Source organism: Leptonotus elevatus, chromosome 1 (genome assembly GCF_054856555.1).
Source record: "Leptonotus elevatus isolate MCC_2025b chromosome 1, RoL_Lele_1.0, whole genome shotgun sequence".
In the NCBI taxonomy this organism is placed as follows: Eukaryota; Metazoa; Chordata; class Actinopteri; order Syngnathiformes; family Syngnathidae; genus Leptonotus; species Leptonotus elevatus.
Window position 1 is genome coordinate 9,982,860 of NC_141239.1, and position 17,113 is coordinate 9,999,972.

General features: G+C 38.2%; 1 protein-coding gene across 2 annotated transcripts in view; it reads right to left on the reverse strand.

Annotated features, from left to right (window-relative positions):
* kcnab1b (potassium voltage-gated channel subfamily A regulatory beta subunit 1b) overlaps positions 1 to 17,113 on the reverse strand; it is a 60,288-nt gene that overhangs the window by 28,081 nt on the left and 15,094 nt on the right. For both annotated transcript variants that reach the window (XM_086084887.1, XM_086084878.1), the window contains exons 3-4: positions 2,950 to 2,993; positions 739 to 776 (exon numbers count right to left, since the gene is read on the reverse strand). In XM_086084887.1, coding sequence (XP_085941013.1) covers positions 739 to 776; positions 2,950 to 2,993 — 82 coding nt within the window. The remainder of the gene's footprint in view (positions 1 to 738; positions 777 to 2,949; positions 2,994 to 17,113) is intronic.

Genomic DNA, 17,113 nt, shown 5'->3' on the forward strand with positions numbered 1-17,113 from the left:
TACAATCAAGAACTAGAAATAAGAAAAAAAGAAAATTTGTATTAATTCAAGCAATTTTAAGGAAAATGTCTATATTGAGATAGTACTTCGTTAAAATTATTCGTCATGCTTTTTTTTGTTTTAAATATCTTGCTAGTGATATCGGTACTTGGTATATATATATATATATATATATATATACATTTATTTTCTTTTTTTTTATGGGTGTGTTTTGCCACTGATTTGAAGTCTTCAATGAACGTTTTCTCTAAAAACACATTTCATGCAAAATAAATTTGTAGTCACTACCAGGCTGGAATTTTAAACTCCCCAGTCAGCGTGTTTTTTTCTCCCACCGTTTCTACGTAAATTGGCTCTGATAGGACAGCCATTTGGTCTATGGTGGTCTAATCTACTGACTAGATTTTAAATTGACTTTTAATTTATCTGTGACTATAGAAAGAAAACGTTTTTTTTCTCTGTTACAGTTACTGTAACTTAGTTACTTTTCTATCCATCCATCAAGTAAGAAGCAAATGAGAGGTCCATAAGAGCAACAAGCATCCTACAGTTTTATTGGTTAATTCTTCCTTTGGTGTTTTCTCAATGAAGCCATTTTACAAATGTGTCAAATCGGAGACATTTAATTGGATGTCACAAGCGCTCAGTCGCTACAGTTTGCTGGCGTTAATGAATGAGTTGGAACATCTGTTCGTGGCTTGTAATTGCTGAGGGATGGAACTTGACGCGACGTCTTACCTCATCTGAGATCTGACCGCCGAATGTCACCCACGTGCCTGTTGATCCAAACATCAATGTCAAAACGTTTGGAATGCTAAAACTATCGCAGCCAAATGCTTAATCCTGTGGGCTTTGCAGCGTGTCTTATAGAATGTCAATTTTATTTTTAGACTTCACTGGGGAAAAAAAAAAAAAACATCATATGAAATTAACCACATACTGGCATTTTTTTATTTTTGTCTTCAGACGGAAATTATTCATCGGCATGTATGTTTTGTGTATAATGATAATGCTGAATAGAATCTTTATGCATACATTACATGACGCAGAGGATTAGCATAATCGCATAATTCTAGACACAGCCACTGGTGGGTGTCATGGTGCCAAAACATGGTTCATGACGTTCCAACTACTGCGCAAGTTTTGGACTTGCACACGGACCACAGATGCATGCGCAAATGTCGAAGACCTTTTTTTTTTTTTTTTTTTTAATGACACATGCTCCCAAACCTTTTCTGCATCCTCTCTTATAGGGCTGGAGAATGAAAAGCTAATGTTTAGGGGTGTCAGGCGATTACATTTTTTAATCGTAATTAATCGCATGACTTCAGTAGTTAACTCACGATAAATCGCAAATTTTAGATCTGTTCTAAATGTACAATGAAAAATACAATAAAATAAAATATATTTTTTGTTTTCATACTCTTGTTAACATAAAAAGTGGGGAAAAAATGTTAAACTAATAAAAATATGTCTGCATCTTTTAGTCATTGATACAGTAATTTCATAATAATTCATAAAACTAAGTTAAAATTAAAAATATATACTGTACCGTAGAAAAACGAGTGTGATATTGATTTGTGTTGAGGTAATAATTCTGCCACTAGATGGCATAATTGCATTTCTAAGACGTTGGTGGCAGCTCAGTGCATTTTCCTTTTCATATTATGAGCTAATCTTTAACATAAAGTACCTTGTGAAATTCTGCACATTTTTAAAATGATAAAATACAACTTGAACCTATTTTCCACAAATATAAGCATCATCATTAATTTAATTACTGCAAAATTTTGACGCGTCTGCAGGCTTTCCAAGTAATTTTCGCGCATTTAAAAAAAAATTGTGGTGTTAAAGGAATTTTAAATTAACTCAAAATTAACATTTTGATAATTTTGACACCCCTATGTTACATCTTAATGAATATTCAAAAATATCTGCTTACAGCCCAAAACCTCTGTCCATCAAGCTTCCCTAGGTAGTTTCACGCTCCCACTGTGCAGATCTAATCTCGAACCTCCAAATGTTAACCTCAGTCCAAATAGTAAATTCCTTCCCTTGAGTGAGAAGAGAGACCTATGACCTGTATAAAGGATCATGTCCCCTTTGAGACCATGCGCAAGTGGATTTAACGGATAATGGCCACAGCATTAGGGACATGTGCACAATTTAATGAGATCCAATCAAAAGACCTGCATACAAAAATTGACAATAGATAATAAGATTCAGATCATTGACAAACAACTCGTTTATATGTTGGGGTACTTGCAAGTCAAGGTATCGCCGTAAATCTTTTATTTCTCAACATGAAGCATGTTTCATTTTCATCGGCCTCCCCTTGGACATGGACTTACTAAGATATTCATATAAAAGTGTTCCACTGGTTTTTTTTTTTTTTTAATGCTGTGGCCACATTCCTTTAAATATCACTGCACATATACGACTTACCCATCTCATTCACAGAATTTCTGTCAAAAAAATATGCCGCGGGGTCCGCTGGTTCTGGGAACCACTATCATTTCATTGCTTTGTTTTTGCTGCTTTGCTGCGTTTTTTTTTCCGGTGCCTTCACAGACACCATGTCCTGCAGGCGACTTGGCATGCGCACGCGACATGCTGCAGTGCAGAGCATACACACACATTCATATAAAGCGTTATGCGCGCCCACACGCAAAACACTGTTTGAAATGAATAAATGTTTGATGAGCGATAATTGTGCACCGCTGTCGATGAAATATTAACGAGGAAATATCAACACCTGGAAAACAGATTTGCATGTTCTCACATTCAGTACGTATGAATGATGCATGACAAGATATAACAAGAATAAAAAATAAAAATAAAAAAAACATCCTTCTGTGCCTGCGCCTCGTTCTCCCTCAAGTCAAGTTTGCACTTGACTGCTTGTGAAATCGTTAGATGTGCTCTCGAATGCTAATTAAATGTACTCACCGAGGCCCAGACAGGAGACACGCAACCCGGATTTCCCAAGATTCCTGTGGAGGGAAACAGAATATGACTCAAGTCACTTGCGTTTAAGGATCCAGATGTGATTTGTTGCATGTGTCGAGCATCTGTTTTGCACAATCATTCATGTCTTTATCACAACTGCACTACGAGCGGTATGGAGGAGCCAAAATGCCCCAAAATAAATAAATGAATAAAAGTGAAAATAAAACGGGATATAAAAATATAATTTAATAAAATACAAAAAATATATATATTAAATACATACATAAATACATAAAAGTAGAAATACGCACAAATAAAAATGAGATTCAAGAAATAAAAATAAATATAAAAATATAATTAAATACCAATCAATGAACAACAACACTCCATCCATGAAATGTACAATGAAATATTATTCAAATGAGGGGGCGGTCCTAAGTGTGTCTCGGGCTGCCTTTCGACGGTGGAGTTTTTTCTCACTCACACCTAGCAGGTCTCATGGAGGGCTCCAGCAATGGACGACCAACTTGTCCGTTCTCACCAGAACTTGCGATTTGAATGTCTAGTTGCTCGACAACTTCATACAAGGTTCTGTAAACAACAAGGTCCATTGCTTTGTGTTTGTAACTTCTCACTTGCTGTGGAACGGGCAGAGTCTGACGTAAACTACTGACATGTCGGTCAACCAATAGGCGAATAGTTCAAACTAAGGCACACTTAGGACCTCCCCTTCATTTGAATAACAGTTCATGACGCGTTTCATGCTTACGCCGTGTGCAGCATAAAATAAATACCAGACCAGAGCGTTATTATTGATTGATTGATATTTAATTCTATTTATATATTTATTTTTAGATTTATTTCCACATTTATTTTTATGTACATTAAAAAAATTTGAATCTTATTTTAAATTGTATTTATTTATTTATTTATATAAGTATTTTGTTGTTGTTTTTATTTCCATTTATGTTATTTTTTGGTATTTAGATTTTATATATCTGTTATGTTGTCACATTTATTTATTTATTTATATTAGTCGTAGAAGTATTTTTTTTATTTTTATATTTAATTTCTTTTTGCTTTTTTTGGTCCTCTATACAGCGGTTCCGTGGCCATGCTTGGAAGTCAAAACACTATTATCTCACAAAAGTGAGTACATTTCTGCAGATATTTACTTCTATCTTTTGAGGGGACAACACTGAAGAAATGACACTTTTATCTCTCATTTGTTTTCATAAAGTGCAAACTTGTTATCAAGGACGCGTTGAGGAAACAGCTTCCCTGTTGACGCCGACTGCTCCTCCTAACTTCCTAACCGAAACATCATCTACATCCAGCTGCTCCACGGCGGCGCAGAGCTGCACTCTCATTTCTCGTTAATGCCAAAGAAGATGAGCTAAGAGTTTTTGTCGCCTCCCTTCGCCCCCAACATCGCAGATGTGCTCTTTGCCATCGGGGCGCCAACCGCGAGGGGACAACATGCGTCGCAATTGTGATGACAACGGCGCAGAAAGTGGCAGTTAGAGCGGATTGCTCTCCTTCCAGCTGCCACGCGTGTCTTTCCCACAGAGTGATCTATGTGCAAGGATTTCTTAAAGAAACAGCACAAGGAGGCAATTGAAGCATTGAGATGGATTTGTTTTCCGCACAATCATCAAGGTTGCATCCAAAGGGACAAACTCATTTGGCAATGCAGTATGAAGCATCCATTGATAACTAATAGTCTGTCCAATCCAAGCTTCTACTCTTAAATGGCGATTCAATCATAGTAGAAAAATATATGAGAGGTAAACGCTAGCGTCAACAAAGCAGTCCAGTTTTACGCCACAATACAACCACAATAACAAACACATCCTTAAATTAAACAATCAAAAAAAGTATTCTTTTTTTTTTGTACTCAAAATAACAGAAGAGTCTATGGATCTTATCTAAAAGTCACCAGAAAACATCACGTTTAAAAACAAACTAAACAAATTTGAGACTGCACTTTGTGGTAAAGTGACAGCTAGTCAAGCTAGCTAACTTGCTATTCAACAAGGGCTTTAAATTTACTATGTCTGTGTGGTCTTTGCACTACCCTATAATGAAGGCAATGGTAGTCAGAAAAATAATACTTTTTGGGGAAAACAAAAAAAATCCTCTAAAAATACAATTCTAATTCACTAAGGGGAATGAATATCAAACATCACGAGCATCTGACTTATTAAAAATAAAACTAGGAGACAGACCCAAATGCAAGTTTGGGATATAGCATGGGATAGTTGGATGTGAAAGCCTCCTTTCTTGTGATCTATAATAGAAGGGGTCCTCTGATCTGGGTGTGAGTGTGCATATGTGTGTGTGTGTGGGGGGGGGGGGGGGGGGGTGACTTCTAAAAGGCTATCTGAGGACAAACCATGTTCCCTGTGTATGCTGTATATCTGAATGTGTTGTCTACAAGTGAACCAATAAAGTTTATTTTATGCAATTTAAATCGCTCAATCAATTTGTATGAAATTAGACATGAGTTCAATACACTAAAACGTCACAACAGGTGCTATATCAAAAGTTGTAAACTCTATCTCTATATTAAGACCAAAATTATTCTTACCCAGGCCAAATTACCAGTCTAGATAATGTTTTTATTTGATGAATAGCATGGCTAACTAGCTTGAATCTAGCCAGCTAGCTAACTAACTAGCTAGAGCCTAGATCAGCTGTATTAGCTATATTAGCTATATTAGATAGATAGATAGATAGATAGATAGATAGATAGATAGATAGATAGATAGATAGATAGATAGATAGATAGATAGATAGATAGATAGATAGATAGATAGATAGATAGATAGATAGATAGATAGATAGATAGATAGATAGATAGATAGATAGATAGATAGATAGATAGATAGATAGATAGATAGATAGATAGATAGATAGAAAGAATACTCAGTTGTCATATACACAGCTAAAGAGAACTATTTTCATACCTCAGCACCTCCTGAAAGACTGTTCCAGATTTTAGCAGCATAAAACTGAAACTCGGCCTCACCGTATTTAGTCATGACCCGGGGCACCAGCAGGAGACCACTCCCTGAGGTTCTCAAAGGTACATGTGGATCTAACATGTCGTAGTTGTTCTTTGGTGACGAGGCCATATAGGGACACAATAAGAGCTGTTTTGAAGTCTATTCTCTGAGCGCCACGGAGCCAGTGCAGAGACCTGAGCACTGTCTTATATGGTCGTATTTCCTGGTTTCCTAGTCAGGACTTGAGCAACAGCATTCTAGATGCACTGCAGCTGTCTTATAGCTTGTTTATAGAGCCCAGCGAGGAGGCCGTTACAGTAGTCTAACTTCGTCAAGACAAATACATGTGTTAATCTCTCTGCGTGATTTGTAGACCGTATTCCTTTTATTCTGGCAATGTTTTTAGATGATTTTCTAACTAGATTTTTTTTAGTTTGAGAGAGAGAGAAGGAGTCAAGTTGACTGATAACATTTTTTTTTTGTGTGGGCAACATACAATGATTAAATTGTATCTGACTTGAGCTGGAGAAATTTGTTTTACAACCAAACATTGATCTGTTTGATGCAGTGACAGAGTGAAACTACAGGCACATTTTCACCGGCTGCTGTCAGTGACACGTACATCTGAGTTGTGGTGGGAAACTTTATAGCTTTTTATTAGGTAATGCAAGCATTTAAAGAATAAAAAGGGTCACAAGATTGACCTTTGGGGAACCCCACAGTTCGTAGCCATGTCTGGACACAGTTACCAATTTAACAGCACATTTAAACCAGTTTGGAGCAGAACACCACCCAGTGTTCATTATGCCTTAAATTGGGAATTTTATTGTGAATCGGGAATAATGTAAATTGTTCCCAAAATATCATGAATAAGTTAGCTATTTTTGAAGTGAATGGAATGAGAATAATTCCCAATATGTCATGAATGAACCAAATATTTTTAACCCATTCACTCGCAGCCACTTTCACTGAAGCAACCCCCTTCGCTTCCGGCTGTTTTACTGGATTTTGACTGATTTTGCCAAGCCCACAGAATATTCTGTTCTATTGCTATACAAACATGGAACCTACCAAAGGAAAGATTAGAGTCTCTTCTTTCATCAGTAGTATATTTGTATCTGTTTCCGTTTTGCAGCAGTTAGCATTAGAATATGGCTAAGTTTCATCATTATTCACAAACCTGTTGAAAACACTGGCAAAAAGAGCTTGTTGCAACATGGCCCTGGCTGATCTCTTATACTCTGCTGCCACCTGCTCACCTGCTGCTTTTTGGAATAATTACCATTGCTTTAAGCGGCCTCTTCATGTCAGAAGCTGTATCAAAGCCTTCTGTATGCTCTAAGATAAAAAAAAAACATTTAGAAAAAAACGTAAAAATATACTTTTGGGAGTGCTGGACAAAATATTAAAAAACGTATTTATATGTTGTTGGGTTTGAATGAGTTCAGTTGGAATTTTTTTGTTGGTTCAGTCAAAAATGTAGAAGGAGGAGGTATAGATGTCAATTTTTGAAATGTGTTAAATGCTCTTAAGCATTCAAACGAGACGTAACACAATGCAGAAGACGCCAGTCCTCCAGAGCTTCACAGTGCCGAATGATAAAGCACATCATCTAAACATAGACAGCAAGGACTCCACATCTGAAGGACAAGTTGACTGCGCAAAGTTAAGACATCAACAACGTTGCAAGCCAATGACTGCGCCTCGGCCCCTCGTGGTTGGACGGTGCCCCAAAGAAGCCTTGAAGAAAGATGACAAATGAGTCACTTGAAGACGCCCACTCACACAAAACCTGTCACCACTTATGAGCATCCCGCCAGCCAGCCGCTATCCAGCATGGCGCGTCCATTCCGCCATGATTCTATTCCAACATGACATCTCGCTAATAAATCAACATCTGGCTGCGTTATTGTCCTTAAATCTTCAGAGAAAAAGGCATTTCTTATCATTTTTTTCCCATCACTTTCCTTACTCTATTGCTCCAATCAACATTTGTCATTGAACTGTTTTGTCAAGTAAACAGATAAAACTCCTCCTGCCCCAAGGGGGATTATTGTAGACAAAACAAACCCACACAAGACAACACTGATGTTCAGAAAAAGGATTAGCCAACACCCGCCCCTTCGGTTCACACTGGTTTCCCTAATGGCCGCCACAACGTGCTCATGAAAACAAACGGGGAGAAAGATCTCTTTAATCGCAACATATCAAAAGCCGCGGGGAAATTGAGCAATTTGAAATGAATAGATAATAAACATGACAAGTGGGAGACAAATGAGTTGAGGGGGGGAAAAAAGGAACAGGACAGACACGAGCAACAGACTAACAGGGCTGCAAATCCGAGCCTCAAGTGGAAGCACATCCCACGCCCTCTACGCATAAAGCATTCTATATGACAAAGAACGACATAACAGAGAATGACAGGCTGCTCCCTACAGGCTTCTGCGCAGCGCGCATGCTGGCAACGAGCGTGCGTGCGTATAAATGTGACAGCGGTCTTTGTATTCACTTCCAAAACTGCTCCAACTTTGAATGCGATTGAAAGTCCTTTAATATCTAATCCCCCTGACAATTCATGTTCACGTCAGGCATTTGATTCAATTTTCTTGACACACTCTAGGGCAGTGATTCTTAAACTTGTTGGAGGTACTGAACCGGGACCCCACCAGTTTCCTATTCGCGTTCACCGAACCCTTCTTTATTGAAAAATAAAATATGATTAAGATGGAACCCAGGGGCAGCAGATCCTAACCTAAGTAAGACGTTTTGTTGAATATTTCCATAAAAAAATTATGTTGAAAAATCGATTCAGCCGCATATCGAATCGAATCAAATTGCGCGCTGTAATATCGCGATATATTGCCGAATCGATTTTTTCTAACCGCCCTAGTTTTTGGAAAACAAGGAAAAACAACAAAATTAACGAAAGAGAAGAGTCTGGTTGCCTTGATTAAGAATAAGAAAAAAAAGACAGTAACATGTGTTTTTAATTTATATTGTGACAGTAAGTTTAAAATGACTTTTATGCTATTAAATCATTCGCTGCCATTGACGGTTATAGACGTCAAAAATTCATTTGAACTATTTTTATTAGTTTAACATTTTATTTCCACTTTTGTTAACAAGAGTTTGAAAACCTAGAATTCTTTTTATTGTACATTTAGAACAGATATAAAATTAGTGATTAATCGTGAGTTAACTCATGAAGTCATGCAATTAATTACGATTTGAATTGCCCAACACTGCTAATTTTAAATTGTAATTAATCACATGACTTCAATAAGTCATGATTAATCATACATTTTATTTCTGTTCTAAATGTACAATAAAAACAGCAGAGGTCTCAGAATTGAACCCTGTGGAACACCATATGTTCCGTTATATATCGACACCTTCTTAAAATAATCGCCTAAGGCATTTTTCCAGATTTGTCAGGAAACACAAAAAATTGAACCATTTGCATTATGAGATGATTGAGGCAAAAAATTAATTTATGCAAAAAAAATGACGTAGGTAATTATTTTACGAGGGTGAGAATATGCAAATTCATATTGCACATATTCGACCGACCACTTTCTCTTTTTTTTTTTTGCTCGACATAGTATGAAGGGATTACAATGATAAAGAAATCATACAACGTTCCATCACTGAAGCCACAAGTCGACAACTGAGGGCACCAAATTCCCTGCAGCACAGATAGGCCAAGCGATGTAGCCCCCTGCCAAACCCGAGACTGACTCATCGAACCCAGGTTAAGAGCCGCTGCTCTGGGAAGAATAATCCTTTTTAGACCTACTGTTCTATTAAAAAATTAACGCAACAAAAGTGAGTGCATCTTTTGCATTTTTTATATATCTTTTGAACAAAAGTGAAAAAAAAAATACACTTTGCTATGTTATTAAGTGTTTACTGTCCCCTCAAAATAACTCAGCCATTCTTAATGTGTAAACTGCTGGCAACAAAAGTGAGAACACCTCTTAGGGAAAATGTAAGAAAAAAAAGACAATATTTTGTGTTGCTACTGTTATTTTCAAAAACGTGTACTAACTTTTGTTTAATACACACTTCTCAAATTTGCTCAAATGACCACATATTAGATACTTCATTATAAAGTAATCTACAGATACAAATCTAATTTAAATCTTTCAGATCCAAGATGATAGCAGTCGACTCAATGCAGGCTACAAACATTTTAAACCGTGGCAAAGGTCTGCGTGCTGTGGCTTCAACGTTCAACATTTTCTTCCAAAGACATTCAAATGATGCGTGTGGGAAATAAGCTACGGATCTCGCCGCACTGAGCAGCTGTATTTCAGAGCCGGTGGCCTGTGGGTTGATCGTTAGGTGAAGAATATGTGGGCAGATCTGAAGTGCTTTGATTCAATGTGTTGTGAATTTCAGTCAGAGCTAAAATAAATAAATAAATAAATAAATAAATAAAAAAACAGAACTGGAAAGCCATCACGCAGAAAGTATGTCAGAAGATCTCCTAAGGTGTAGTTTCAAAACAAAGTGAACTCACTGTATGGATGGATGGACAGATAAGAAAATGAATTCCACCAACAAAGCCTGCTTGTAAAGGTGCAAGCCATTGTATCAACAGCTGTGTTTTGTTCCATCTTCTTCGTGCTTTCCAATTATTTTTGTAATTACTGTCCGTTTGCTAAAAAGGAGAGAACCAGTTGATTCTAATCTAAAAGCATTTTGCTTGTATAAAACATTCGGTGTTTCAATTGGAATGCAAAATGAATTTTTGCTCGAGGCTGAAATTATCACAGCTCAAGTGCTCTGTGCTCAAACACCAGTTAATTTTAATTTTGTTTATAAATAGAGGCAATGTGTACTTTTGCTGTATGAGCTTCTGTTATTCACTGAAAAACACACCAATTCGTGTTTTTTGTGCTCTCTCTGTAATGCCACAAAATGGCATCAAAGACCTGGAAAGTAGTAATTGGTGTCAAGGAAGTACATTGCTCTGTATTAGATAATGATAAAAATTAGAAAAACTAGAAACAGCCTCATCTGGCGGGAACTGCCCTTTGCCCTTTTTTTTTTTTTGCAGTGTTGCCACTATGACAAACAAAAAACAAAAAGAGCTATTTAAAGTCAAAGTGTGCATGGGAGCGAAAAGCCACACGATGGGCTCTGCCGGTACGCAGGCACGCACGCACAGCCAAGCGACGGCAGGCAGGCGTGCACACATCCATTGTCAACATGATCAAAAACAATAACAAACATTGAGTGACGGCACACAGTTTTCATGGCAGCCTCGTATTTAGTTGACGTCTTTAAGAGTGAAAAACACGAGAGCCAATACGCAATACAGGGGATATGTTTCAGATTTAACCCCCCCCCCCCCCAAAAAAAGTGAACTTTAAAAGCATTTAAACTCATATAAACAAACTTAATCTTATTAAAACACCTCTTGGCTCTATTCACCAAATAAAAAGGCACAGCGTGCTTAATTCAAGTTGTTTACTTGAGCTCACGGTTCAAATTTACTATTAAACTAACACAAAAAAAACAAAAGACAACCAAACATGATACATTTAAACACCAACATGTCAACCAAACCATATCATTTCCTGTAACCAAAGTCTGCTAGCTTAATGCTAACACATAATGTGAAACATCATAGACAGGCTAACGTGAAATAGCAGCGATGGTAATATAAATCTATAAATAATTATAAACCTTCAACTGTCACTGTAATTTGAAGATGGAGGAGGTTAATATTCAAAACAAAAATATGTATGCATGTCTTTAAAAAAATAATAGAGAGGCTTATTTTAGTGTTAAAATATTACATCAACAACTCACCTTAAAATCAGTTATTTGGATTTGTGCCGACCAGTAAAGTTATTTCAATAATAAACAAAGTTTAAACTTAGTTATGTTCCAGGGAAACAGATGAGATTAAATCCCCCCCAATCTCATTAATATCAAACTTTGAAAACAAATGTACTTACTTTCCTGCAAGCTTGCAGTAACATGATTGGCAATAATTAATGATTGGCTGCTCGCAACGTTAAGTAAACAATCAGCCTCTTTGAAGTGAATTGCCCCCAATAAACTTTTTGCTTTTTCTAGGGGTGTCTAATTTAGCGTGTTAATTTTGAGTTATTTAAACTTCCCTTAACACCACTAATTTAGTTTTAATGACCGCCCCTTATTTGAAAACCTGTACTGGGGGGAATTCCAGTCGCAACACAGCAGACACGTCCACGTCAAAATTTTGCAGTAATAAATCTAATAATAATAGTATATTTGTGAAGATAGGGGTCAAATTGTATTCTACAATTTTTAAAATGTGCAGAATTTCACAAGTTACTTCATGTTAGGGATTTTAGTATGAAAAGAAAAAAATGCACTGAGCTGTCACCAACGTCTTACAAATGCAATTATGCCATCTAGTGGCAGGGAATGACCTCAACACAAGTCAATATCACACTCATTTTTTTACGGTACAGTAAATCTTTTTCATTTTAACTAAATTATATTAATTATTATGAAAGTACTGTATCAGAGACAACAATGCGGCCATTTTTCTATTAGTTTATTGTTTTCCCACTTTTATGGTAAGAGCATGAAACTTAGATAAAATATATTTTATTGTACATTTTATTGTACATTAAGAACACATATAAAATTTGCGATTAATCGTGAGTTAACTGTTGAAGTCATGCGATTAATTACGATTTTAAAATTTTAGCAACTGACACTAGTGATGCAACGAATCATCATTGATCTGTGGTCGGATCGGATCAAGCCCCACGGTTCGAATCCCGCCCGATCCGCGGATTGGTGTGTGGGGGAAGGGGGTGACAAAGCATTCACAGTTGATACCATTCTGACATGTCAAGGAAGCTGAAACATACTCAACGTAACACGCTAAGCCTAACTTCAAAATAAAGTTAACCAAATACAGTAACACATTGACGGCAATGCAAATAGCCTTAGTACACTTTTACTTTGAAGTTCGCCCACCTCGTGGCATGATGGCTAACTTGTATCTTGGACACATTATTACAGGTTCCATCGATCACATAATAACATTTGCAACAACGACATCCGAAAGACGGGCCAACGGGTAGAAGCCATGGCTTATTAGTAACCCGTCCCCATTGATTCTTATACGCATCAGTCATATACATTGATTATGATAGTCATTGATTCATATCGTTATCAATCCCAGACTTAAGTCTGCACACTCCTTGCTCAGTTCATCTTAAGTTTTAGCTAGTACCAATCATTTGAAATTGGTTAATCGGTTCCCGGACGCCACCAACAGGCCCACCCAACCAGGCGAGCAGCCAAGGCGAGCGCGTGCTCGTTCACCAGTAGCGTCTTCGCTGACCTTGGATCAGCTTTCACACATGTTGTGACTTCCAGAAGAGTAGATTGTCTTGCATTCTGCCCATTGCGTCCACAGCAATGTTCACTCCATTCTGGTCAGTTCAGCCACCACTGTTGCCAGCATCCGATGATGCTTAGATCTATATACTCCTGAGAGCTCACCGAGGCCAGTCCACCCGGCGGAGTAGTCCCTGCTAGCCGCATCCCGGAACCATGTTCACCAACCCCATTGTAACTATTTACAGCAGATACATTGCAGCCACAATGCAACCTTATCACGACAGCCTTGCATGTTACATCAAATGTCCAAACAGAAATAAAGCCAGACAATGTTTACATTCTTACAGGAACAGCAATACATGTTATCAGTGCAGGTGTATCAACAAAAGTTAACCTTGGCAGTGTCAGCAAGTCAACATATGCTATATTCACATTATTCAAATCGTAACAGCTCCAGTTTTGGGTTAATTAGTAATATGTTACAATAGCAGGACATGTATGAGGACTGTAAGACAGTGGTGAGATGTACTGTAGGTGTGACGGAGGAGTTCAAAGTGGAGGTGGGACTACATCAGGGATCAGCTCTGAGCCCCTTCTTGTTTGCTATGGTAATGGGGACAGGATGACAGATGAGGCTAGACAGGAATCTCCAAGGACTATGATGTTTGCAGATGACATTGTGATCAGGAACAGGTAGAGGAGAAGCTAGAGGCGTGGAGGTTTGCCCCCGGAAAGGAGGGGAATAAAGGTTAGCAAGACGGAGTATCTGTGTGTGAATGGGAGGGACCCAAGTCAAAGACTGAGGTTACAGGGAGAAGAGACCAAGAAGGTGGAGGAATTTAAGTATTTAGGGTCAACAGTCCAGAGCAATGGAGAGTGTGGAAAAGAAGTGAAGAAGCGTGTGCAGGCAGGCTGGAACGGGTAGAGAAAAGTGTCAGGTGTGACGTGTGGTAGAATAGTTTCAGCTAAAATGAAAGGTAAGGTTTATAAAACTGTAGTGAGACCTGCGAAGTTGTTTGGTCTGGAGACAGTGCCACTGAGGTGGCAGAGATGAAAATGCTTAGGTTCTCTTTGGGAGTGACCAGGATGGATAGAATCAGGAATGAGTACATCAGAGGGACAGCACATGTTAGAGGCTTTGGAGATAAAGTCAGAGAGGCCAGACTGAAATGGTTTGGACATGTCCAGAGGAGAGATAGTGAGTATATTGGCAGAAGGATGCTGAGTTTTCAAATGCAGGCAGGGGGTCTAGAGGAAGACCAAAGAGGAGGTTTTTGGATGTAGCTAAATAGGACATGAAGGTAGTTGGTGTGAGAGCAGAGGATGCAGAGGACAGTGTTAGATGGAGGTAAATGATTTGTTGCGGCGACCCCTGAAGAGAAAAGCCGAAAGGAAAAGAAGAAGAAGTAATATATTACAATAATTTCATTTGGGTAAGACATAATCCACAATTTAATGATGTGAGTTATTGATAGCAGTTAGTGTCTCTCAAACTCCGCCAATTCTTCCACTCTTTTCACAATCCGTATTTTCGTCTGAGAAAATGAGTCTTGTTTTGTTTGGATGAAGATCCGACTGTGTTCTCGATAAATCCATTCTTTCTCAATTGTCGTGCCCTTCTGGCAATGTCAGCATTTGGTTTTGTGAGATTTTCATTGACGTAAACATGTTTACCTTCAAGCTTGTAGTTATCTCTCAAAAGAGCAATCTTTTTCTTCCTGTCAACAAACCTGACCAGAAATGCCGGTGGTCGTGTCCCCCCAGTTGGAAGCAAAAAGCATATCTCTTTCTTCAACTTCTGAATTTCCTGCAGAAGTGGCCCAATGCTCTTTTTCATTTCAAGTATTTCGGTGACCATTTCTTTGAGTTTTTCTTTCTTTCTTTTTTTTTCTTTTTTTCGAAAGAGCTCAGTATTGTCCATTCGGTAATGTCATCATCATTGTTCTTTCTTTTTTTTCTCTTTTTTTTTTGTATGTGGGTGAGTATGTGTATGTGCGTGCGTGCATGTATTTGTTAGCTCACCAAAAACCTATTAGAAAAAATCCCATACCGTTCACCTAAACCGAACACCGCCGTCAGGAGACCCGAGGGGACCAAAGAAAACAAAGGAAAGTGAAATCCAGCACCGACCAGACACCACCCACCGGGCCACCAACCAGAGTTCTTCACCAACCCCAGAAACATCTAAATTCCAACAAATCCCCCAAAAAATCAGGGAGACCTCAAGAGACCGAAGGAGAGACTGAGGAAAGGAAGGAAGGACAGACGAAGCCGAGTGAGATCCACAGACACCAGCCTCCACCGATTCAATGACCTGAGGAAGAAGCAGATTGTGTCTGAGTTTTGATAGATGCTGGTGTGGTGGATCTGGCATGCATGAAAATCTCCTTCCTCTTTGAGTTTTGCAAGAGAAGATATTATCTCCTCAATTTCGGCAGCTCTTTTTCCACCAGGCATATTGCAACAATGTAGTTAACAAAATAGTTAGAAGTCACGAGCGAGTGCAGGAGCAAGCACAGATGCGTCCTTCCTCGACAAATGCGGCCTTGATCTTATGTGTTTTCAATATTCTGGAGCATGGCTACTTTATAACTTGACTTCCCTTTTAGACGTTTCTATCATCATAGTTGATTGAAATAGGGTTAGGGTTAGGGTTGCAACCAATATCAACACAACGCTATCCCGAACTCACGTTCAATCTCTAATTTAGGAAGCTAAGAAACCGCTAATTAATTACGCTGCAATTGTATGATAGGGCAGAAGTCTCAGACGTAAGTGGTTAGCGGCTAGCTGTTAGCATGACCAACGAGTGTCTGGCTGCTGGCTGGTAAGACAATGAAAAGATTATTTGCCCATTAAAAAAGAAAAACATTCAAATCAAAAAGTCAAATTTAGCTGTTCAGATTACAGGAACACAACTTTAAGCCATTAATACCTTGTTATTTTACATCCGAACCATGTAAAAATAAGAATGTGTCTGCCTCATATTGCACTTAAAAGTTGTATTCCTAAATACTTAAAGGCTATATTAGACATTTTGAATTGATTTTTTCCCCTTTTTTTAATGTAATGGGAAAAGGCGTTTTACAAAATCAATGAAAACACTAAATCCTACGTGGCTATATTAGACATTTTGAAAAAAAAAATATTTAATGGAAAAAGCGCTTTACAAAATAAATGAAGACAAAATACTATTGATCTATTTTTGTTCTATTTTTTTTTGCTGATCCGAAAAATGATCCTTGACTTAAATCCGTGATCCGATCCAAACCGTAACTTTTGTGATCCGTTGCACCACTAACTGACACCCCATAGTTTTTTCCTTCTCAGTGAGTCGAGAGGGGAGGGGTGAAGGAGGAGGAGGAAGAGCAAACAAGGATGCTATTTTCCTCTGTTGATTTTAGTGCCCATCTATATATATATATATATATATATATATATATATATATATAGTCTGTCCACGTGATGCGTCCTAACTTTTACGGACCTTCATCCACACAACCAGGAAACAGACATAAACCACAGTATTTCCAATCTAACAACATGCTCCTCTGCTACGTAAACGTTTGGGCCACTTTTTTTAGCTGCGTGCATCCTCCCCCATGACTAAGAAAAGGTCAAACTGCCACGGAAGGTTGCGCGTGAGGGACCCTGCAGTTGGAGCGGCACTATTTTCGGATCACCATGCCAACTAAAAACGCTGCAGGTGGTTGTATTATTAGTTTATGCTCAGCATCTTTTTTTTTTTGCTTTGACTTCCTTCGCCTTCGGATGCTCCCGCGGTGTCTCGCACATCCAGA